This window comes from Anomalospiza imberbis, chromosome 10, assembly GCF_031753505.1.
Source record: "Anomalospiza imberbis isolate Cuckoo-Finch-1a 21T00152 chromosome 10, ASM3175350v1, whole genome shotgun sequence".
Lineage (NCBI taxonomy): Eukaryota > Metazoa > Chordata > Aves > Passeriformes > Viduidae > Anomalospiza > Anomalospiza imberbis.
The window spans coordinates 3,563,391-3,588,228 of NC_089690.1; the positions used below are offsets into that span (position 1 = coordinate 3,563,391).

Here is a 24,838-nt window from a genome sequence, read left to right on the forward strand (position 1 = left end):
CATTTCAGTACCTCCCAGTTTGCATGTTGCTGGTCCATTGTTCTTAACAACTGGGTATAATAAATGTTGTGTATAATTTGTAATGATCACATACAGCTTTGAAGAACATCGTTGAATAGTTTGAGCTCCTCAAGATGGAAAATATTAAAGTATTTTTTAAAGACTAATTTACCTCTTCTGGACAAATTCCCAACAATTGAGGAATGAGATCTTTTGCTATTTTGCCATGGTGTGATCCTGAAAATAATCCAGGTTGGGATGACATCACAGGACATAATGAACACTCAGCCTTGACATAATGAACATCTATTATTTTATGAAGAAAGATTTTCTGGGGTTTAAGAAATAAAATGATTAAAAACTATGTGCTCTGTGGGAGGTAATGAGATTAGCTCAACACAAGGTCCTGTGGAGTTAAAACTACTCCAGACACGAGAAAGACTCAGCCATTCATTTGAAATTTCAGGGTACAATTATTCTGCTCTAAGGCCAGATAACAGCTGTGTTTTCTTCCCTATGAAAAAGAAATCAGTTGATAAAATTTCCAAGGGATCATGTCCATGCAAGTTTCAAAGCCATTAATAATATAAAACCAGTTTTCTTGTTATGAATGGTAAATGTTTACCTACTTGAGCAAAGGCCTTGGAAAATAAAAACCATACAGGAAACCACTTGTAAAGTGTGTGGAAAATGAGAAGTGGGTGTATCGTGTTACAGGGCTGAAAGGGAGACAAATGAATGCTCTGTAAACCAGAGGCTGACTCCTGGCTGGTGAGGATGCTGATGTATCCATCCAGCTGTGTCTGTCACAAATTTAAGGTAATTTTTAAGGTAGCAGGAGCTACCTTAGAGCAAGGGGACACCAAGCCATTCCATCGGAGTGGAAAGGAATCACAGATTTTAGCACCGGCTGGCTCAGGGCCCATCTGCTGTTCACAGCCCAGTGCCTGGTTAGTCACAGCTCTCTGGAGAGAGGGAAACCGTGCTGTAATGGACCCGGGGACCTGCATTAGATCATAAAACGCTTAAGGTGTGTTTTTCTCATTTTTTTATTTGCTCCTATGCACAGTTCCCTTTCCAGGTCAGTTGGTCTCCCTTCTCTGAGCAGTAAAGGGGAAAGAGTTGTGTTTTGACAGCAGTAAAGGTCTGGAGAGATCATAAAGATGAGAGGAGAGTCTAGAGGACGGCAGGCAGCCCTGGGATTTAAAAATCCACTCCTCGGTTCCCAGTTTTATGTTCCTGCTGTCACTGACTCTCAGCAGTAGCAGTGTTATCCCTCCCTCAAGATGTTAAACGCGTTTATTTCCACGGTTTCAGAAGCGCTCAGCTACGATTGCACTGGGCATCCTGTGCAGAACAAAGAAGGACCAGAGGAAATGAAGAGCAGCCAAGAGCCGTGTCTGCCAGCGCAGCAGAACGCTGCTGGCACCCCGGCAGCGCAGGGAGAGCGGGGCGGCTGCAGGCTGCACATCGCTGCGCTCGGACACCGAGAACACCCCCTGCTCTCTCCCCCGCTCATCGCCCCCCGGAGCTGCGGAGCAGGGGAAGCTCCCTTTGCCGGAGGAAGGCAGCAGGGCTCCCGAGGGCAGCTCCCGGGCACAGCCGGGCGGGCACCGCTCCGCGCTGCGCGCTGCGGGGCGGGCCGGCGGGCGGGGATGGGGCCGGGCCGGGGCCGCCCCGCCCGTGGCGCGGCTGTGCCGCCGCTTTAAATGATTTGGGGGCCGGGGCTGCTGCTCCTGCTGCTGCTGCTGCGGGTGTTGCTGCTGCTCCAGCCGGCGCTCCATCCTCCCTCCCCGGCAGCGCCATGCGAGCCGCGCCGGCGCTGCTGTCCGTGCTGCTGGGCTGCGCTCTGGCCGCGGAGCCGCGGCTGCAGCGGGGCATGTGAGTGTGCGGGGCTCGGCCGGGACACATCGCCTGTGGCCCCGCGGGGACGGTCCGGCTCCCCTCGGCTCCCCGGGGCGGCGGGGAAAGTTTGGGTGGGTGCGCCCGAACTCCGCGCCGGTGCCGGCCCGCGGAGTTCTCCTGGATGGGATTGCGGGGCTCCCGCAAGGAGGCAGGGCTGGGCTGGGCTTTGCCGCGGGAGGCGAAGGCACCTCTGGGGCTGCTCCTGCCTTGGCCATCAAGCTGGGGAGGGCAAAGATGGGGGTGCCAGCTGGGGATGCTGCGGGAAGGGCAGGGACGGGAGCGGGGAGCATCGCCCGCGGCCCGGAGCGCACAAAGAGCTCGGGGCCGCACGTGTGCGGCTGCCGCGGCCCGGGGAACTTTCTCCGAGGGGTTCCGCACGGCATGAGCCACAAACGCCCTTTGTTGTGAATGCGGTGGAAGGTTTGTGTCCGGAGGTAGCTCTCTCTTCAGTTTCTAGAAGAGACTAGCTGTGGTTAAAGTTTCTGCGTGTTGAAATTGAGTGTTGCTGGGAGCTGTTTGCTGTGTACCTTTGCTTTTCCTTGTGTACCTTTCTCGTCTTGTGTTTTAAGGAATGTTGTGCCCCCCTCTCAAAGCAACCTGACAACAGCTTTTCCAAACGTCTCTGTATACCCGAATTTCTAACCTCTTATCTTCCTGGGTTTTATCTTCATCTACTTCATCCCTCTCTTTCATAATTCATGTGTTCTATTTGCTTGCAGTTTAGATCTTTATTCTGTCTGAAAATTGAAAATTCCAAGCCTATTGCTCACTGGCTTTCTGTGCAATACATATTTACACGGCATTTACCAGAAGTGCTTTTAAGGTGGTTTATATTACTCCATTTTGCTGGAGCACAAAGTATCCATCACAGTGCTTAGAGAAGTTAAGCTCATTCTGTGGTAAAACATTTTCCTTTGTTAAAAGTGCTCTGTGCTTCTTTCAGGCATGCTTTGTGCTCTCTTTCTGAGCAATTACTCTATCAGGAGGAGCAATAGCATTGGCCTACATTAATGTTTGCATTTGACATCAGTAATAACTATGATTCTGCACTTTTGAAGCTGGAGGTGCTGTTAGCTGTGACTTGCCTCCAAACAATTTTTGTTTGCTTTTACCTTTTTAAAGATTGTGTCACTGAAAGAGCAGAGGGACCATTCCCTTCTGGAAGTGATGCTGTGTGAGGATGCTGCTGCTGGGCTGGAGTCACTGGGAGCAGCAGTGCACTGCCAGCCAGCAGCAGCCAGGAACAGCCACCCAAACCCCCAGACCTGTGTCAGAGCCTTGAGTGCTTTTCCCAAGAGTCATATTCCTGAAATTACTGCCGTTCTTCCTGCTTTTCCCAAACTGGGGCAAGTATAAGTATTGCTCCAAACTTTCTTGCTATTTAGGGGCTTTACCTTTGGTGTAAGCAGAAATGCAAGATGTCACCACCCTTTAGGAGTGAGTCTGCCAGCTTCCACCAAGAAACAGTGACAAGTCCAGCAGGATTTTCTAATGAATCACCTTCTCCTAACAATTCTGGTTTGCTCTTTTGATGTTGGTCATCGGCAGGCAATGGAATCAGAACAGCAAATGTATCCCTTGGAACACACCATGCTGAGTGTGTTCTTTGCTGTTGTTTTGATTGAGATCTTATGTGGCTGAGGCTATACAGGATATTCTTCGTAATTGTTTTTGATCTGTTGCTAACTTGAGCATTTGCTCCTCGCTAGAAATGGGAGGGGTCTGTGTGGATGTTGGTGTTCTGCTTCCAAGCCCCCTGAGGAGATTTAATGTAGAACAGATTAGAGAATGATGAGATCTTTCTATCAACTGCTTCTCCATACAATTAGCTCTTGATGATCCTCTAACAGAACTTCAGAGAACTCTGGAATGACCAGACAACAGATATGCCATTTTCATTGTAAAGCATATTTGGGCCTTTAAATGAGGAATTAACCATGTCTCATGATAAAAAGCACATTTTTAACACTTCATAGTGAGCTCTCTAGCCCAAAACTGGGGTGTGTAAGATAATGTAAGTGTGATGTGTGGTTATCTAGCATTGGGCTTCACAGAAATCAGGGGGTAATTGTGGGACAGTGCAGAAATGGGTACTAAAAGAGGACTTGAGCTGCTGTCAGAAGTGGTAAATCCTCTCCTAGACAAACATTCCCCTGGGAGCTGGAGCAGTACAGATGTCTGCTCTTAGTTAGGGGTGTAGGACGGAGCAGAGGCAGTGGAGTTATGAGGTATGCGCTGGGAACCCCCTTTGTGCAATAAATATCACCTTGCAGAGTCAGGACTGGGACAGGGCTCAAGAATGGATTTCTCTGTTCCCAGGTGAGGTGGGTGAGGACTTCTTTGCAAAAGGCAGGAGATGAGTTTTGTTCCTGTCAGCATTAAGCCCCTTGACTCTCTCTGTGGCTTTGCAAGTCCAGGCTGACATCTGAAGGGGCTGCTTTGCTTTTAGAGGATCCAGTCTCAATCTTGCAATAGAACTGTTTTGCTTAGGGTTTTTCTTTACTGCTCACATGTTGCATCTGCATATTTTCACTTTATCCACGAGCAATCTGGTTGCATTCCAAGGAACACCTGGATGTAGAGCTGGATTCCTGGCTGAATTACTGCTTTCCAGCTTCTTCAATTCTTTGGGGCACTATCGGCTTTCTTGTGCTCCTCCTGATAAATCACGTTCCCAAAAGCAAAATCTAGCATGCACATGTTATCTGCATTTGCAAACCTCGAGTAATCCTGGCCCTTCAGGTGTTCCAGCTGTTGGGTGCAGTGACACAGGGCTGGTTTTGCACCACTGCTAACAGATGTGGCCGTGGACACTATCTTCGAGTGACATAAATTAAAATTCCTTTTAAGGCATAATTAAAAAAGGCAAAGTCCACTTTTTTTTTTTTTTTGATGGAATGCATTTCAAGAGTGAACTGCTGTTGTGCAAAGTGTTTCCATATGAGGAGATGCCTCTGAATTGTGATTGTTACAGTGGAACAAATTGCATGTCAATTTGAATATTTGGAATGCAGCGCAGAAAACAAAACGAGAAATGCTTCCATAAAGTATACGGAGATACAACTTAAACTTGGAGCCTGGAATTATCTTATAATACTGTCCAAATGATGTGAAAAGTAGATTGTGTAATCATTTCTTGGTGAGAAATTGTCTCAATGTATTGGCTGTTTAGCCAATATACTTTATTTTCACCTCCAGTGATGTCAATTTGCAGGTGTGAGGAAAGCTTGTCTTCCTAGTATTAAATAAGGGCTAAAAGTATGTTTACTTCCTTGAGCTGAGCTGAATAATGTAGTGGAATCTCCTTCCACTTCTTTGGATGGGTTATCTTACACTTGGAGGTTTTGTAGTTAAAAAAATTTGCAAGTTTTTGTAGTGAAAATAAGGACCTGGTTTGCTAGTGGTGTATTCAAATTTGTACCACAGTTTAATTTTGTATTAAATTTGTACATCAAGTGGGATTAAGTATTTCTCTTTAAACCTTGGTTGAAGTGATGCTGGCAACTGAGTGTCATTGACAACTTTTGCTTTAGGCTACTGAATTTTGTTTTCAGCTGAAACCTCAAGCCCTTCTTCCCATTCCTGTCTGCTCAGACTCCATGGGGTTGCAGCAAACCCTCACTCCTCCCGAGCAGCAGCCACTCTCCAGCCTTTGAGGCTTGGATAACGGGATTTTAGTAAGCATGCTTTAAATGCCTTGCCACAAAATTCCTGGTGGTTTCATCCCCTCATTTCCCCAGTCCTTGAATTTGCAGCTGAAGACTGAGATTTTTCTGATCTTTGTGGGTGTGAACATCACACTGAACAAAAATACTCTTTTTAGTCCGTGCACTACAGGATGTTGCCAGCAGATAGAGCTCATGCTGGTCAGCACTGCAGCACAGAATCCCATTTCTCAAGACTCTGCACTTCAGGCTTCTGTTTCACATTTCCTAGAGGAATATTAATTTTGAATTTAGTCTTTTAACAGATGGCAAAGTGCTCTTCTCCTCTTTTTCTGCCCCAGTATATTCACTGTCAGGAGACTTAAAGGTAATGAATGAGTGTCGTGGTGGTACTGTACTTTTCCTGATTTGTGAGGTTTTCCTGCTCTTCAGGAGAAAAATGAGATCAAGACTTTCTCCTAAACTCTGAAATAGCTGTGAGACAGGATAATAAAATCTGATAGCCTGAAGTTGTTATATTTATCAAAGATGAACTTGAACTGTAACTATTTTCCAGTTTTAGAAATTCCTGGGTTTGTATCAGAGACATCATAAAATGGTTCTAAATCTCACAAGAGGTTTAGAAATTTCCTGCTCATAAACACAGTAGCTTACAAGTACTGTATGATTCTTAAATCTGCACATTTAAGGCAAGAACATGGAGGGGAACACCCCTTTATTATTAATGGGATTTGACTTCTCACATTGCTCTCCAAAAATACACTCTAAGAGGAAAAAGCTTGTCAGGTTTCTTTAGGTGTAATTGTTATGGAATGTTGCTATCGTTTAGTTATTTATGTGATAGTTTGATGTGCTTGAAATGTGTTTTTGCAGTATTTCTTGGGAAAACTGCCTGGTTTTTGCTTTGCCTTTCCTTCTGCATTGTTTATATCCAGCATTGCCTGTTTCTCCTAGTTGTAGGCATACCATGATCTAGGTATGACAGGCTGTGGAATATTTTTAATCAACTTGAAGAAATCCCCTGGTGAGGAGGGATGAGATTATCTGTGGTGGCAGACCTGGTCTCGAGGTGACTTTTTAGCAGAATTTTGATGGAAGTGACACTTTGGCTCCCAGAGGGTTAACAGCCCATATTGCAGACTTGTGTGATTCACCAATTAAATACCTTCTCTCTTTGAACACAGTTAATAGATTTCCTTCCTCTGAAACTCAAGCCTGTTATTGCTTACATTCCCTCTCAAATCTATTGCTTTTAATTTATTTCTGAGCAGAAAGAAATTTCCTTTCATTACTGCGAAATCAAAGCATTTAAAAATGATGTACTGAACATATGTACTTTGTGCTTTGGATTCCAGCTTCTAGCCTTGCTTTAAAACTAATCATCAATTGTTCCGGAGGGGAACTTGGTATTTCTGCCTTTGGTGGGAGATGATGTGGGCTGTAATGTGGGCTCTGAGCTCCATTTCAGTGCCTTTGACCTGTGGATGAATATTTGTGTGTGGAAAGGGGAATGTTGTTCCACTCAGAGTGCTGACACTTGTTTTTGTGTTCTGTAGTAGGAGGAACACACCTTCCTGTCTTCCCTTTGCAAGTCAGAGTAGAACTTGGCACAAAATCTTGTTCAGAAGAGAATGCCATGCCCAGACCATGTTTTTTTATGTAAATGACCTAATTCAATACTGAAAATTTAGCATAATGTCTCAGGATGTGCCTGAGAAGAGGCTTTATAGGGTGCTCTGTACTGTTTTTTGGTTTTTTTTTTTTTTTATAAAGGAAACCCCATAAATTATGAAACAATTGGGGGTTTTGGGCCTGGTCTTCTCAGGTTGGAATATTCCTATATAGGAAATGAGTTTTTATACACCTCAATCCTCAGGAGACTCTTCAGTGGTTGCCCTTTTGTTTGTAATTGCTGGTGCACTCCCTACCTGACCAGTGCACCATCAATGGTGAAAAATACAGCTGTATAAACTCCTCTCATTGTTATCTTGCTTATATCTTACAATTGAGTCAAAGCCTGTCCATCTCTCTCTGTAGACTAACACTAGGAACTGTGAGTTATTTAGAACCTCAGCATAAGTTTCTGAATCCAAAAGATATAAATTGAGATTTTTTCCCCCCCTTCTACTTTGCCACTGCTGAACACTAATCCACTAATGCATGTTAGTTTTTCTGTGGTTAAAATTAATTAAATATTTAGCTTAACCAAGTTTTCTTACTGTTAAAGCAAACAAATGAAAACCCCAAACCAAACAAGACCCAGGGTTTTGTGTTTTGTTATATACCAAATATATAGATTGTTATATATATTATAATATTATTATATGTATATATCTGTTGTATACCAAATATATATATATTTTGTTATATACCAACCTGGACATTGGCATCACTGGTATCAAGCTAATGATTTATAGGGGTGTAAAAGACTTGGAATATTTTAACACCTAAAATATTAGCATGTAGGGATTTTTCTTACATATATTTCGTACTTTAGATCTATTCATGTTTGTTTCAGTTTGACTGGATGTTATATATTTCATGCTATTTTAAAAGTAAGCTTTAAAAAAAGTTCTGCCTTGAAACTGCTAAAATCTGGCAGACACCAAAAAAGCAGTTAACAATTCCTAGATATGGCTGCTGAAATAGAACTGAGGGTTTCAGTGCCTTCTAACTCATTTAATTGTCAAACAGTGTGGCACTTGCTGTAAACCAGAGCGAGCTTTCTCTCCTTGTGACAAAGTGGTGTGACACTTGGAATGATTTAATGTTAATATTTTAACATCAGGTCCCTTTGTGCCTTCCTGCGGAAGGAAGCTCAGGTGTGTGCACCTGGCAGGTTTACTGGAGTGCTGCACACCCCTCTGCAGGGGAGTGATAATGGCAGTGGGGGTAGTTAATGTGAAATTGCACCTAGAGCTTTCCTCCCTGATTTCACACTTTCACATCCTCAATTTAGCCTGGAATTTGGACCTTTATCTGCTTTGTCTTAGCAATGAATGCATCCCAACTATTTCTTAACCTCCTTTATGTGATATCCCATATGGCTTTCTAATTAAGAGAGAGATCCTTGGGGCACTAGTCCTTAAATTTTGTCAAGCTGAGTGTTTGTGCTGCTTGGTTTGCAGACCTGGTCACTGGTGCTCTCCTGGATGTAGTAGGCAGAACTATAAAACTGGAGGTTGCTGGGGATGGCATCTACATGACACTAAAAGAAAAAAAAAAATCACTCCCCGATTTCAAAATGAAAAAATAAAAAAGGTGGCTTGGCCAATCATGGTTAAATGATCTGGATGTGCATGTTTATCTTCTGCTTTTCTTGCCAACCAAAATAGATTATTCTGTCCTGGGGGAGGGAGGAGGATGGTTAAGTGGAAGGTAAGCGACAGGCGCCGCACTTTGATAGCAGCAAGAACTAAAACCTTATTGTTGTTATAATAGCTGAGTGTGTAATTAATCATCTCCTATTGATTTGCTCTTCATCTAGATGCAGGGCACAAAGGCTGAAGGAACTCTCATGTTATTTAGCTGCTCCATCTAATCAGAGAGAGGATGTGAGTAAGACACAGCAGTGCATTAGTAACCTGTGGGATGGGGGAGCCTTGTGTGGTGGACCTTCATCCACAGAGCCAGAGAACAGCAGTGATAATGAGACCTAATCTAAATGAGCTTGGTGCTTACAATCCATGTCCCACAGGGGCTGTGAACATCACAAATATTGATACAGGATCAGGAGAGAGCAGGGATTGATTAGTGGTCAAGGGAGCAGGATGTCCTAATTGTCTCTGGTAGTGCTGATTAATTTGATCAGGGAAATGAGCCTTAAAATAGATTAAGGGTAGAAAGGGGAGCTTGGCAGTTTGAAAAAATAAAAGCCTTTTCTGTCTTTCTGGCCTTTGTGAATTATTAAGCAATATGTATCTAGAGACAAAATTTATGTATATAAGAAAATATATGTAACTTGTTCTTTAGACCTTTTGTTTCTGTGGTCTGCTTCCCGATTTGACTTTTCTTTTCCTGTGTTCAAATAAAATTTGTGTTTTTCTCCTTTCCAATTGAGGTCATATAGATCAAAAAATTTGAATCAAAATCTCTTTTGCATACAACATCATGCTGCTGGCTGTTTCTCCTCTACAGTGCCACGTGATTCTGAATGGTGCCACCTTGTCTTTCTAGAGGTCGTTTTTTATAAGACAATGGTGATGTTGGAGGTGTGAGGGGATTCAGACAGTTAACCTGAAAAGCTTCTAACCAAATCCTTTGTAGCAGTGTACAGCTATTTTCAGATCAACATCAGTGTATCTCTAGTGCAAAACCAGATATCATCACAGCAGTGGAGAATTTAGCCCTGACTGTAATCTTGGCTCCCTTAAGCAAACTCTTATTTGATCTTTTCAAACTAAAACTGAGTAAGCAGACTGTGGTTTTCTAAACTTTTAATAACAGCATAAGGGGAAGGACCAGCAACCAATTAGTGTTTTGAAAATACAGGATTCCAGCGAGTCGTTCCTCATGACAGGTTTCATCTATTGACTGATTTATGGGAAGATCAATAGTGTTCAGCCTGCAAATTCGTCAGCTGAGGCAATGCAGGCTGCAACGTCTCATTTTTAGGGAGATGTTAACAGCTATCTGACTTAGTGTAGAAGGTGGTGTCATTCAGGGAGTCTCAGTGGAAAGACCTGAAATCAGACAGCCAGATTTGTATTCGTTAATGTTTTGATTTAAAGTTTGTGCTGTTGAAAGAAATCTTTAGGGATATCTTGATGTGTGTATGCTCTCTCACTACTGTTAAATCTGCCTAGCTTCAGCTTCTTGTATTGAGCTGGGAAAAAGTAGATGGGTAGAATGGGAGATTTACTTTGGCATTCCAGGTGTTGGGCAGGAAAGGAAAATATCCCTATCGCAGAGATATGATGGACCTTTATGAATGGAAGTGCCCAAGGCCAGGTTGGACAGGGCTTGGATAACCTGGGATAGTGGAAGGTGTGCCTGCCCATGGCAGGGGGTTGGAACTAAGTGATCTTTAAGGTCCTTTCCAACTCTAACCATTCTGTGATTTTTGTGGTAGATCTATTCATTTTCTTTTTAAAATTCCAAACGCAGGAACAAATTACATCCCGCTTGGAGATGCTTTTCATTTTCTCTGAACTTTTCCCGTTGTGCAGTGGTTCACAGGCACCACAGCCATATGATTAGCCCAGGCTGCTCTTGTTCCTTGTTGGTCTAATTATCTGTTCATTAGAATCTCAAGTCTTGAGCTGGAAGTGTGTAGGGTGTCTTTGTTTAAAGGGCAGTCTCCTAATGCAAATATTAAGAGAGTTTTTCTGCCTTGCCTGAGTCAGACTGACAAGCTAATAATAGCCTTGGTGTTAGCCTTGGCTAGCACAGAGCACCAGTGCAAAAAGGTTTAAAGGGACTGGTGTATCAATCAAATCATGGCCCATAATATGCCTTTGAGTCCTTTGCTTGTTTTAACACTTAAACTCTCGTTAAGAAACATCTTCTGAATGCAAAGGGCACAGCAGTAAAGTAGGAGCTGTTCTCTGATACACTGCTGCATCCACTTGGGGCTTCAGCTTAGTCCTGGATGGTTTCTAATGAGCAGAGTCCCACAGTGCTGAATTGTACCTTCCCTAGCTGTAGCCTTGCTCCAGGAGCTGTTCTGAGGTTTGGAGGCATCAAGTGAGTCAGATGGCTCAAAAACTGCCATGTTGACTGTGTGTGTGGGGAGCTGTGAGGATGCTGAATTGTTGGAGAGGGCATGTTTGAGTCCCAGCTTTGCCAGCACAGGATTACATGTTATGCAATTGCTGCAATTTAATTATAGTGTTTCAGCAGTTTTGATATCTGCCTTTAAATTATCCCAAGGGCATCAAGGAGGAATGGCTTACTTTGAATAAATCTTCATAAACATATGAGTCTGCTGCTGACTTGTTTTGTTCCACGAGCGTCATTTGTTCCCATTAACCATATCCTAGAAGTCAATACTGCTATTCCTGGGAACATGGCAATATCACATGAGGAGGAACTTGTGGGATGGGCTCAGTGTGTCATTACAACAATTGTCAGCTCCTCTCTTTTATTTATGGAAGAGCGATGCATATGAATGTACCTTTATCTGGAAAGTTTTAGGCAATTCTAATAAAAGGAGATATGCATGAATTATCAGAACATGATGTTCTATTCACTGGAGGGAGAGTCATTTTAAAAAGCCTGCTAAGTGAGGCATGGTTGCTAAGTAAGGCAAGGGTTTTATTAGACCCACTGACGTAATGGAAAGGAGGAAAAACAGGCAAGATTTTGGGCACACAAAGATCTTCTTTGGATGGGAAACAAATGGCAGACTTTGTGCTAAGAATGGCTTGGGAGCAATGGCTCTGAACTTCAGCTAAATATGTTAAATGGGGAGGTGATTCTGGAGGGAAGGGGTGTCTGGGACACATGGGAAGGATTGCTAAATAATGGAGATGACATTGGGAATGTGGGGGAAGGCTGGTTGCTTGAGGAATTCAAGGCAATCAGAAAATCTGTGACCATCTCCTGTTTTGCTCTGAAGTGTTGGCACCCAGGGCAGACCTGAGGACTGGGAAATACAGAGCAAAGTTGAGTATGGGCTGTGCAGAAGAGGAGGAGGAAGAACATGGAGGGATGTCCTTGCCACAGATGTCCACTGGCAGTGTGGTTTAGGATGATGCAGATGATTGCTCTAATTGCTCTAAAGCCTAGGAGAACTGGGTGTTTTAGTTCAGGAAAGTAACTTCTGCCAAGGTCGGCTGTTCCAGTACAAATGGATTCTTTACCTTTTTTCCCATGGTGTTACAGGACAGCCAGAGCTTACAGCTGTGGGCTTTCTTCTTCTGCCTTCCTGGGCTGCCTGAATTCCTGAGGGCTGTTTGGATTGTGCTTAAATCTGCTCTGTTCCTCCTCCTGGAGTGCCCTTGTTGGGCAAAGAGATGATGTCCCAGGTGTTCCCTTGGCAGCTGTGGTGGCTTTGGGAGATCCGCCTGGATGTGCTGTTCTCCATGGGGTGATGACAGCGTTCTGCACAGCGCTGGGACTATTGTCCAGTCAAACCCTGTGGGATTTGATCCAGGCAGGGCTTCTTCCAAGTGTTCAGCTCAGCAGGAAAATTGATCATCCATTATAGCGTTTTCTTGTTCTGGGCAGGCTTAATTTAATGATATTTGGAAGACCTGTGGATGAAAGATGTTCTCTCGTTAGCAAGGCTACCTTGTGTGGTGTTCAGGCTTCATAGGAGTTAAAAAACACCATAAATCCTGAGTGAGACATTTACAATATCCAGTGTAAGTGATGATGACCTGCCAGGCAGCTCTTGGGCTAGAGCTGCTCTCTTGTTAGTGCCACCCCCAGGTTTTCTAGCATAGGATCATGTTCCTACATGTGACAGAGGAAACAAGAGTGACAGGGTGTTACTTGGTCACTCTCTAGCTTGGAGAGGGCTCGGGCTGAAATTTGGGGAAGGACTTGTCTGCTGAATGGTGTTGCCAGGGTGGGTATAGAAGGTCCCTGTTCCCCCCCTTGTTTGAGTTATTGAGGCTTGTGCTGGCAAAGCCTCACTAGGCTGTCCTGGGGAATTGGTGATTAAATTATTGCACTAACGATCTATAAAATACTCAAAAAAAAAAAAAAAAAAAGAATAAAAAAAAAAAAATCAGTGAGTTAATTTCATTCGTGTCACAACAGGTTCCTGCCTTCAAAGATGACAAAACCCCTCATTCCTTATGGTTTTATTTAGACCCTGAGTGTTTGATGCCATTGTTTTCCGTTGTGCAGAATTTCCTGATTTATACCAGGGCAAGGAAATTGGGATAAGGCAGACAAAATCTCTGCAAAACCATCAGCGTGTAACCTTTTTTTTTGACCCTCCATACCTCCTGCATGCCTGCTATTTTTATAACTCTGGCTTAGGTAGCAGGATGAAGATTACATATCATCCTCCAAAGCAGCACTTTTATTTTGGTCTGGTTATTTTAGGAATAATCAGCAGAGAACAAGGATACTTCCTCTTGCCAATTTCGTGTGTTTCCCTGAGGGGACTGATAGTGAGGGGGGCTCTTTCAGAATATACAATTTCCTTAGCAATAGTTTAGATAAATCTTATCTGCCCTTGAATCTGTGGTAAATCTTTCACTGACTTGTGTGGAGCCTGAATTTCAGTGCATTGCTCACATGCTGCCTTCTAAGGCTTGGAGCTGCAGTGTGTTCCAACACCAGTAAAAATTCTCGTTCAAACTGTTACACACAGCAGAGTTTCATGTGTGTTTCTCTAGATGCCTAAATTTGGTGTTAGAAATAAAAATTACCTTTTTCTTCCCCCCCACCCAGGCCCAATGTGTGCCCAGTGCTGGAGCTGGCTCTGGTGGGACACCAGGAGCCCTGTGTTCAGTCCTTCAGTCGGATGGTCAAGATGTGGAAGCAAGGCTGCACAAAGAGGAGGTGGTGTGTGAGCTATGAGAGAAGGTAATACATTATCTATTGTTAGAAATGGGATTTGTTGCTAACTTTGTGCAACTCCTTTAACTTTTTTTTGTGAGAGACGTTGTCAACGGTTTCATCTGAAATGTGTGGTTATGGACGTAGTGTCCTCCTGAGATTTGACTTGAAATCTGTTATTACTGAGTAGAAAATGTGACTTTTTAATGTGTTTTGGGTTGCTCATGAGCTTCGTGTCTGGCTTTAGATTCAGAATTTTACACTATCAGAAAGTGTTCCTGTCTTGTTCTTGTTCAGGTGAAGCCCAGCTGTCAAGTCATTGACTTTGAAAAATTGAACTCCTTTCTGCTTCTGTCACATGCTTGGAACTGATGGGAGATCTGACTCCCCCAACAGCTAAACCCAAAACTGATTGGGGAAAAAAAAAATAAAATATACTCACCTTTGACTAGCCTGAATACAAATTCTTCAAAATAATGTGTGGACACAGCATATCAGAGCTATTGGGTGTTATCAGGACGCAGTTTGCTGTATTTGCTTCGTTTTTAACGAGAACTCCTGATGGAGGCTGAAAAAGCGTCTCATAAATGTGACATACGAGTACAGTGAGGTGCCAGTGAGTGGAATGGGAGTTGTGATTGCTCTCTTAACCCTCCTTTCCCCACAGGTCTGGCTACTACACGGTTTACAAGCAGGTGTACAGGATGGAGCAGCACACCGTCTATAAGTGCTGCCCCGGCTGGGCCCAGCAGGACAATGAACCCGGCTGTTTGCACTGTGAGTTGGGACAAAGCTGTGACAAACCACGAGGTGACATCCTCAGGTCTTGCCTTCCTACCGAATCCCCACTTCTAGATGCAAGGATTTTGTTTCTTGTGATTTGTAACAGGCATTTCCCCAGTGATGGGGGAGAAAATGTCCTTTAAAAATACAAAAGCGCTCATGTAAAAGCAGCAAATAGCTCCAATTTTAATCCACACAATTTAGATTAACAGTCTAAACTCTAATTGGAGTTGTTGCAGCATTTTTATGCCAGCCTGGCTTTGACAGGCCAACCAAATTTATTGCTGTTGCCCAAATTATGCAGAGAAATCTGCTGTGAGGCACTTGTTTCTTGGGTGTAGCACTCGCTGTGGAGTCTGACTGGTTTTGGCATTTTCCCTTCTGCTGCTGCCATTGAGGCAGTTTTATTTCTACCCTGTGGTTCTATCACTAATTTCTAATGGTGATTGGCTGTTTTCCTAAAAGATGGAATTTAATTTAAATGATAAGGCAGAACTTCAGCCACTGTTAACAAGACATCAGTAGAAGATGCCAGCCTGCTCAGTGTTTAGTTTTGTTACTGCTTAGTCAGTAATTGTGTTTTCTGTATAAAAGTTAGCATCTGTTCTTATTTATTTTTTAATCTTCATACCAACTTCAGGGCTGCATTCAGAGAGCTTGCTTTTATGGTTGTTTCTTTGTAGTTAAAAAACAAAAACAAGCCTGAGAGGTATTCCTGTTAGTTTCAGCCTGAATCTACATATTTAGTGTGCACCTGTTTAGTTGTAAGAAGTCAAAAATATGTTTACAATCTGTGTTTTAATCTCTGGTGTAAAGGAGTTTAAGGTATATGAGCACCAGAGGCAAAATGAAATTTTCTTCCTGAAAGAGCAGTGGGGACTTGCTTTGAATTCTTTAAGGCACCAAAGTGGTTCAATTACTCTTTTGTATTTGATACTCTTTGCAAGTTTGGCTCAAGCATGTGGAATTTAAGTTGTTGTAAATAAAACTGTTCTGTGTTAGAGGAAGGGAAGAATTGTAATTCCCCTGCACATATATAATATCTCCCAGTGCATCCGTGGTTTTTAACCATTCCTCCATTGCTGTCTGGCAGTTTTTCTTATTTTATTTCGGATTCAGGCAGTGCTTTGAGTCTGTCTTCTGCCTCTGAAGCACCTTCAAGTTAAACTGCAATATCTTAGTCCTACTTTTATTACATTTCTTCATCTCAGCAAGGTAGTTACATCTAGGATACCAAGTCCTGCTGCAGTCCAGCCTTTCCACTTCAATAAAAATCTGGGTTTCTTCTTATTTGGAAGGTCATGTTGCAGCAGGACCCTGTCAGAAAGGCAGTTCTGGAGGATCCTTGGCACAAAATCAGCTGAACTAGCCTGTCCCGTTCTGTTTGTGTGCTCTAGTGCTCTGCACTGCTGGCACTTGCTTCAATGGAGGGAAATGCTCTGAAGAGGGACCCCAGGTGTGCCAGTGTCCTGCAGGATTCCAGGGGCCTCGCTGCCAGTATGGTGAGTGCAGTGGGAATTGTCTCAAGGGCATCTGGTGGTCGGATGAAATGCATCTTCAGCAATAATTGTTAAAACAAGAGTATTTTTTTAATGTTGATTTAAAATTAAAGGTGCCTTTGCTGCATTTCTAAGTGGTTATTTGATCATTCTTTGATTTTCCAGAATTTAATCTTTTTTTTTTTTTTTTTGTATTGTATTTTAACAAAGCAAGATGAAAATTTAATTTGATATCAGATGAGTGAGTGTCTGTGGTGGGTAATATCACTGAATATCAGCAGTGGTGTCCAGTGGAGTATCTGTCTATTGCTTCTCCACTTGAATGTTCCTGTGGTGCTCTTCCTGAATTTCTCAGCCTTGCTTTTACCTTTGTGAGAGGAAATTCTGAGTCAAAGCAGGTGGGCAGTAGGTGAAGAATGCAGCAAATGAACCACTGTATTTGTGCATTTTAAAGTAGAAAGGTTTTTTAGCTCACTACCAAATACTTCATAGTATTCCTGGAATAACATATGCACCAATCTTTCATTTCACTGTGTTCTAGCATACTATAGACTGAATTCTGTGTGACTTAGACTCTATCACCCACTCTCAATGAGAATCTTTTTTGTCTCACACACTGGCTCACAATTTGATAAACCCACAATGGGCTGTCTTGTAATTTAACACACTGTGTAAAGCTCTCCAAAATTACAGCACTGCATCCATTTGGCTTCTTAAGGGAGGGAAGAAAGTCATTCCTTCAGAGTAGGCTGTGATTGGGACAAAGAGTTTCTTTTGTATTAGGCAAATGATAATTTCCTTTTCAACTGAAGCATATTGTGCTTTGTTCAAAGGAAGGCAGATTTTTAAGTGTTTTGTTTTTTCCCTTTTAAATTCTAATATGTTCGTGTCCTCACCTGGCTTGTCTGTCAGGCAGTATGAGTGAGGAGGACTATACCAGTAAATAAAATGCAGAGCTGTTTCCAATGGAGCTGGTGCTGCCTGCAGACAGTTTCAGTCCAGTTGAGCTGTGATTGGGTATTTCTTTACTGCCCACAAAAACAAGTTTATGTGGGTGAGCTGAGGTGAGCCAGAGGGACACCAAGGCAGGCTGGTTGTGAGTAACTCACAGAAGAGCTGCTGCTTCAAGGCAAGCAGGATCACAATCTCCAAGGAGGCCTTATAATGAGTTATTACCAAATGGAATATATCTCAGCAAATTATGAATTGTCCTTGCCATAATAAATTGCCTTTTGAGACCCCTTTTGCTTGGAAATACCTGTGGAACTGAGGCATTCCCTGCAGGCAGATTGTGTGGCTAGCACAGGTCAGATTTTCAAGCTGCAATGAGATTGTGCAGTCTCTGTTTCACAGGCTGGTGACTGCAGCCCCTGCAAAAACAATGAGAGGTATCCTGCAGTCCTTGCTCTTTGCACTTGGGTGGAACTTTTATCTCTGGTCGTTTGTCTGCTTTCTATTGATTCCTGAGCTTTGAATGGAATTCCAGTAGTCATCATTTCCAGGTTTGTACAGCAGCTGCTATCGCAGCCTGGCAGGAGTAACTTTATAAATTGAATTCTGAAGGGAAAAACCTTCTTTCAGGAAGAATGTTATGGACCATTCACCTGCCTAACAAAAGCAAGGTAATTTAGAGTGTAAGGCCTTTTAACTGTTGCAGGTGCCTCCAGTCAGATTCTTCTGAGGTTTGTATCATATTTGTGCGGGCAAAAGGAAGGAGAAATGTCCCGTGGGACTAACAGCCATAGCCTCTAGTTTTCCTGGCTGATGTTGGAATATTGCTCTTAAAGTAGCTTGAATTTAATGTGGCTGCATTAATCAATACATTCTGGGTTTAAATGATCGTTAAGCTTAGTCTGTCCCCTCCTCCCTACTTGTCTGTGTGACCTCACTGCAAATTTGACTGGTTTCCTTCCAACACTTAACCCAAAAGAAAAAGGGGATTTCTTGTACCAGCATCTTTTCCTTTGAGGATTCAGTGGAAGGGATGGGAGCCAGTTTGGCGTTGCAGCACGTGCTGTCCCACGTCAGTGAAGCTGGTGCAGTGAGGCTGTCCCAGGGCACGCTTGGTGCTGTGTCCTTGTCCCTGCAGCCTCTGTCCCCCCGCTCCAGGAGTGTCCAGAGCCCCTCTCGGGGCTCTCGCTGCCTGGGACACCACGAGCGGCTCTTTGTCTTTGATTGTTTTGAAGAACTCATTTACAGCACCTAATCCTCCAGTTTTTAAACACTTTTCAAATAACGCACAGACAAAATTAAAAGAAAATCCTCCAGTTTTAATCAAAAACCCTTGAAAACCCTGATCAAATCCACCAATTTGTTGGATTATATTTTGTTTTGACTTAGAGGTGGGGAAACTGAGAGGTGTTTAAAATTTTTTTATTTTTAGACTTATGAGAAGGGTGAGATAACATAGATGTTATCATTCATGCTATTACAATTAGAAGTTAACTAATTTTTAATTATAATATATTAGAAGTGTTTTGGTTTATTAGTTTTAGTTATATTATGTTGTAAATATTTTAACGTTAATTATTTAAAATTATTTTTGCGGGTTTTATTATAATGTGTTTTTTATAGTTTTTTTTAAGTATTTAGTTTTATTTGTAAGGTTATTTTTTGAAACTTGTTTTTAGTTTAATTTTTTAAAAATAATTTTTGTTTTATTTTATGCAATTTTTACGTTACTATTTTTTTATTTTAAGGTTTGTATATAGATGTATACTATGCGAGTTTTTTGCCAGGATTTGAGAATTTTCTATAAATCCATTTTCGCATTTGTAATCTTGGCTTCTGTCACTTCTGGTATTGTGGCTTCCTGTCAGTCTCCTGACAGAGGAGGAACCACAGGCATTTCATAGCTGCACTTGAACTCATTTGAGCAAAATTGCTTCACGTATCCCATTTCATATCTCCCTCTCTCCAACCTTTTCGATTTTCTTCTCTGTTTCTGTCATCAGTCTTGGCAGCCGATTCTAAAGTTTCACTTGTGCCGCAGCTCTCATGATCTCCTTGCTGGGTGTTGTGAATTACAGACAACAGGCAAGAAATTTCTATAAAAATATTACTAAATTCAATTACTCTAAGAAGTAAATGGGAACGTACGTCTCAGGGATCTTCTAATCGCTCTTTTTGTGGAGTTTATATTTGCCATTGAGTCGGGGAGTGGTCAGTGTCCTGGAAATGGAGTTTTGTCCTGAAGAAAGTTTGTGGTGGACCCTCCAGAAAGGCTGGTGGCAGCTCGGTGCCTCAGAGCCATCCCAGCAGAGGTGATTACTCACAACGGGCACGGCAGCAGCTCGTGGCTGTTTAAAGGGGTCACGGGGTGGTTTTGCAGCCTGGGACACGACATATTCCTGCTTAGATGCTGCCAGGGTCAGGGCTCCTGGCTCCTTGGGAACAAACCCAATGTACCTGTTCAGAAATGTGTAACTGCCTCCCTCGTACACATCACTCCATGGTTTTATTATTTTACCCGCACAAGCAGCAATGCAAACTTAGGAGAAAGATTTATGGGTGAACTGGTCAAGTTCTTCATACAGCCATTGCAGGGACTGGGTAACAGATTGAGCTGCCTCTTGCACTGTCTGCTGCAATTTGTCTTGTAAAAATAGACTTATATCAATTACAGTGTGAACTTGCAAGCTGGATTTCTCTCCATTTTTTTAACTTGTTTGGAAGTTGTGATCCCCATTTGTCCCAGTGAAAGGGAGGGAAAACCTGTAACAAAAAAGAGAGGAGGTAAAACCCAGAGCAAGAATGAATTCTGCTGCAGTGCTGGTGTCATTGGTATTCACTACTTGTCCTGGTAGTCTTGTTCAAGGCCTGGTGGCCACCTGATCTGGACATGGGAGAAAATGAAATTCATTTTGCATGTTTAATTCAGCCCTAGGACTTTTACTTGGACATGCAGCCAGTGAAAACATTCCAAATTCTACAAATAAGGTTGTGTTTATTTGCTCCTCGTGTGCATAGAATTGCTCAATGGAAAATGAGGGGTAAGTTTTGACTCTTAAGTGTTTTCTCATCAAATCTCAAGTTGTTGCTGGTTTTGCTGAGTGCCTCCTGATGGGTTTTAAAACATGAAGTAAAAAACTAGAGTGAGAACTGAGCAGGCTTTATAACTTCTTGACTGATACAAAATCTGAGCATGATTAATGTTTTGCAGGAGGCTCCCATAATTATGAAAGAAAAAGTACAGTTGAGCCTGTCTGAGACAATGGGTGTAATTGGAAGGTATTTAAAAATAGGTGAGGAATGACCAGGGAAGACTTGTCAGCAAAGTCATCTCGTGGTGGCGTGGTTTGTCCTCTCCAAAGAAAGCTGAGTACAATATTCCAGTGTTTAAGAGATAAAGTGTCAATAGATTGATTTTTTACACTACTGTTTGCTGCCACACAAGTGGAATTTTAAGCTCTTTTGCAGTGCCTGGTGCAGATCTTTAAAGGCTGCAGTCAGAGCCTCCCAAGCACACATCTGGAGAGGCAGTGTGCTCTGCTACCTGCGGTGCTCACCTGATAAGAGCTTTCTTTGCCACCTGCCACTGACCTTGGATATTTAGTGCAGTAACTTTTAGCAAATTACCCCACTCTGCCTGGGCTTAGTTGTACATGAAATGTTGATAATGGTGGCTCATTCCTTCGTCAGGTGCTTTGAGACCCAAGCAATTAAGTGTGAGATAATAGCATTGGAATGTGTGTATAAAGGCAGAGTGCACACTGCATGGGTAGCTAAATGAAATGCTTATGAGGGAGATATTCATCAGTTCATTGACTAGCTGTCAATCTCTGCCTTCACTCTGGTCACACACTATTAAGATATTGAACTATATAAAGATTCTGGTAAACAAAAATACCAGCACCTCCTACAGCAGGTAGATCAGAGTTTGCACTATAAAGCTGCTTAAACAAAGGTTTGTTTAGTTTTTTTTTTTTTCCTTGAAACCATTGATTAAAATGGCGGGAATTCTGATATATTTCTTGCAAATAAAAATATTATTTTCTTTCACTGTGAAAATAATTTTTTCCATTTTCCTGTAGGAAATGCTTCTTCCTGAAAAGAGCTGCTTGTTACAGTTATCTTCTCATTAATGTCCTGTCTGCCATCCTGCTCTCTAAGTTTTTCTTCTTTGAGGCTGAAGACCTACACAAGCCTTATAGGGCAGTGTAAATCCATGAACCAGTGTTACAGATTTTCCTTTTTTAAAATAGCAAATGGCAAGCTGAAACTTTCCATGGATCTGTTGCCCATAGAGATGTCCTCAGTTTTCATGGACCTTTGTTTCCCACTGAAACTATGAAATGTTTAAATATTTGTGGGGATAAATTAGTTCTGATAGATGGGCCCTCATTGTGCCAGAGTTTTTGGCATTTTGTTTTTATATTTTGGCTATGACTCCCCTGAAATTTGACCCAAGACAACCTTTTTGACTTGAAAATTTGCCATTAGCCCACAGGGAAAGTGGAAGAGGATGGCACAAAAGCTAATTTATGCTCAGATTGCTCTAGCTTAGTGCATATAATACCTTAAAGATACCAGGTTTGGGGTTTTTTTCTGTTTTAGCACAGTCCTTCTCCTGCCCCAAATGACTCAGTCTCATTAGTAAAATGCCAGCCTGTCATGGCAAGGGCAGCAGAGGTGACTGATGAGGCTGCTCAGGGTAGCAAAGTACCTGTCCTCTGGCAGAAAGAAACCTTGTGATCACCCTCTCTCCTAGTGGGCCTCTGTTTAGTTTTCCTCTGCTCTTTTTGACTCCCAGGAGCAGAGATCCATCAGTCCTGTGCCTGTTTTTTGGCTGCCACGCCCTTCCTGTGATGGAGGAACCCTGGCAGGCAGCACATGGGAAGGGGGAGATGCTGTGGTGCCTTCCTGCAGCACTGGAGGAGCCCCAGTGAGCCCCTGAGAGCATCCTGTGGGCTGGGGATGTGCTGCAATCACTTGTTCCTGCATTAGGGACTGTGCTAATGAGCCCTTTCTTAGCACTTGTCAAGGCAATACCAGTGCTCTGCACTTAGGGGTTCCAAAGCCCCTCCAAGGAGTGGAATTTGAAAACTTGAGTGTGCTTTGAGCAGCGTGCAGGGCGTGTTGGCGTGTTCCATCTCATCAGAAGTTGAGAGTAGATGGTGGCACTTCCTTTCTGTCTGCCGTGCGTGAGGCACACAGCAAACACCAGCAGTGTGAGGCAGTGTCAGGGGATGGGGCTTAAATCCTTTTCCTTTGTACCTGGCAGGTTGGTTGTGGCCAGCAAGCAGTGCTTGATCTTGTGTTGAAGATGCAGCCACTGCTCTAAACTCAGCCAGTTCTGAAGCAGATTGGTTTAGTTCAGGGAAAGAACAGCAGTGTAGGTTTTAAGCCTTGATATTAATTGGTCATATTGCAAATGCAGAAGCCCTTGATCTTGATGGAGTCCTCTGAGATCCCAGTAAATATTTCTCCTTGCTATAATTCTTTCCTACACTGAACATCTCAGACATTTAAAACTGTTTCAGAAGCTGTTTCAGATTTTTATTCAGTGTTAAGTGTTCTACTGCCCAGCATGCATTTGAAAAATACCCCTTATATCACTTTAGGTGGCTTTGGATTTAAAGCCAGACTCCAGTGGTCTGGACAGCTCTGCCCTTACTAAAAGCACTCTAAAATAAGGATGACCTTTTCCAATTTCCCCTCTCAGTATCTCATCAATGGGAGCACTGCTGCTGTCACTGTGTTAGCCCCCCTGCCTGCATCTCTCCGCGTTCCTGGTGCTGTCTGGAGCACGCTGCCACCAGGTGAGTTCACAGCAGGTGCAGCTTTGTGTCCCTGTGTGACCCTCAGGGTGTCCCCAGCCTCTGGGGCTGCCAGGGCTGGCTTGGTGTCCTGCTGTCACTGCTGCCTTCACCTGGATGCTTCTCCTGGAGGTGGCCTTGGAGCTGCTGCCACAGCCTCTCTTTGTCTCAGGTGAAGCCTCACAACATCCACAGAGCCAGTTTGGGCCCTTCCAGAAGCACGGGGAGAAGAGGGGGGACCTGATGGCTTTTTCTTTCAGTTTATAAGTAGTTTATCAAATTTAGTGAAAATTTAGATGCAGTAAAGTCTTCAATTGCAGCCTTTTGGCTGATTCTGGCCTCACTGGAGACCTCCAGTGACCTAATTGCCTTCAAAATCTGAGAAACAAAAAGGCACTTTTGTTTTTTTTCTTGATTTGATTTTGATTTTTTTAACCCCTAAACCTTAATGAAACCTATGAATTTTGCAATAGATTCTTAAATCACTTAAAGAGGAAAAAAACCAATGATTTTGAGTATTAAGGAAAAATCTGTTTCTAATCTACAACGTCATCCCCATCATGCAGATCTGTCAAAACAGTCATCTCCTGCCAGGGATTGGTCTCATGGTGACACCTTTCTGTAACCTGTCTCCTGTGCTCTGGTGACAACTGACAGGTGTCCTGACACTTAAAACATCACGGGATTTGTATATTTAAATTGCAGACGTACATAGCTACAAATCAGTAGGAAGGTAACATTGGACCTCAGTATGAAGTGTCACAAGCCTGGAGCTGATTGAAATCCCATGAGAAAGGTGAGTTGGATGTTCTCTTGGGCAGAGACAAGTGTAGTGCACAGATCACTGCAGGAGGTCCAAGCTATCTGTAATCTCTCAGTGAAAAAAAGTTGTGGTCGAGATAAAAACGACATTATCTGTTCTGGTGATCGATAAGAGTTGATTCAGAGATTAATTCCAGTTGTGAGCAAAGCCCTAGGCGGGATTCAAAAAAACCCTGAAAGCACAGCTTCCTCCAAACTTTCCATTCTTTCTTCTTTGCTCCCCTCCTCACACCCACGTGCTCTTTGCCAGCATTGCCCACAGAAGCACCTTTCATCAGCAGTAAGACACGAAGCCTCTCCAGATAAAAAGCCCTTTACAGCAGCCACTAAAAAGCTGAGAGGAATAGAAGCTGTGCCGTTCTGAAACGGGAGCGGTAGAAAACGCTGATTGAAAAATCATGCCTGGCTCTCTGCTGGGTGTGACAGGATGTAATCATCAGCCCATCCTGCTGCAAGGATGCACTGCCTGGGCTCCACAGCCATTAGGAGGGAGCGACAGGTAGACAGACAGCAGAGCTGGAGCTGCAAACAAATATGTCAGGAGGAAATGAACCTCAGAATAAGCACTGGAGAGGGAGAATTCACCCCTGTTGTCTTTGCCACGAAAGGCTGTTTAGTCTGTGCTTGCTGCAGAAGGTAAAAGGAAAAAAATCACGGGGGCAGAGCTGCTGCCTGGCTGCTGGCATTCGTTTGCTGTTGGGTGAGGAGATGTGGTTGCAAGTCCCAGCAAACTGAGTGTTGTGCAGAGGTGCTGTGCAGGTACATTTTTCCCCCCCATGCTAACAAAAGGCAGATGAGCAGACTTGGAGTCTCTAGAAACATCTGGATTCTGTTTCATGACACCTGCATGGCCTCTGTGTGGCTGTGGGCAGATTTATTTGAGCTTCCAGCTTGCTTCAGGGATTTGAGCTGGATCATAGTGAATTTGATCAGGTAATGCAGATGGATT

The 24,838-nt window shown here is 43.1% G+C and overlaps 1 protein-coding gene across 7 annotated transcripts in view; it reads left to right on the plus strand.

The window, feature by feature from the left end:
- Positions 1–1,659: 1,659 nt before the first annotated feature.
- Positions 1,660–24,838, plus strand: part of LOC137479725 (multiple epidermal growth factor-like domains protein 6) — a 192,082-nt gene continuing 168,903 nt past the window's right edge. For 4 of the 7 annotated variants that reach the window (XR_011002469.1, XR_011002470.1, XM_068200234.1 and 1 more), the window contains exons 1-4: positions 1,661–1,881; positions 13,920–14,054; positions 14,695–14,804; positions 16,208–16,312. Coding sequence is in view for 5 of the 7 variants with exons in the window: in XM_068200234.1 (XP_068056335.1) it covers positions 1,805–1,881; positions 13,920–14,054; positions 14,695–14,804; positions 16,208–16,312 (427 nt within the window). In the remaining 2 variants the exon portion in view is untranslated. Of the gene's footprint in view, positions 1,882–13,919; positions 14,055–14,694; positions 14,805–16,207; positions 16,313–24,838 lie in introns of all 7 variants that reach the window. The other 3 variants (XM_068200231.1, XM_068200232.1, XM_068200235.1) reach the window with 2 other exon arrangements.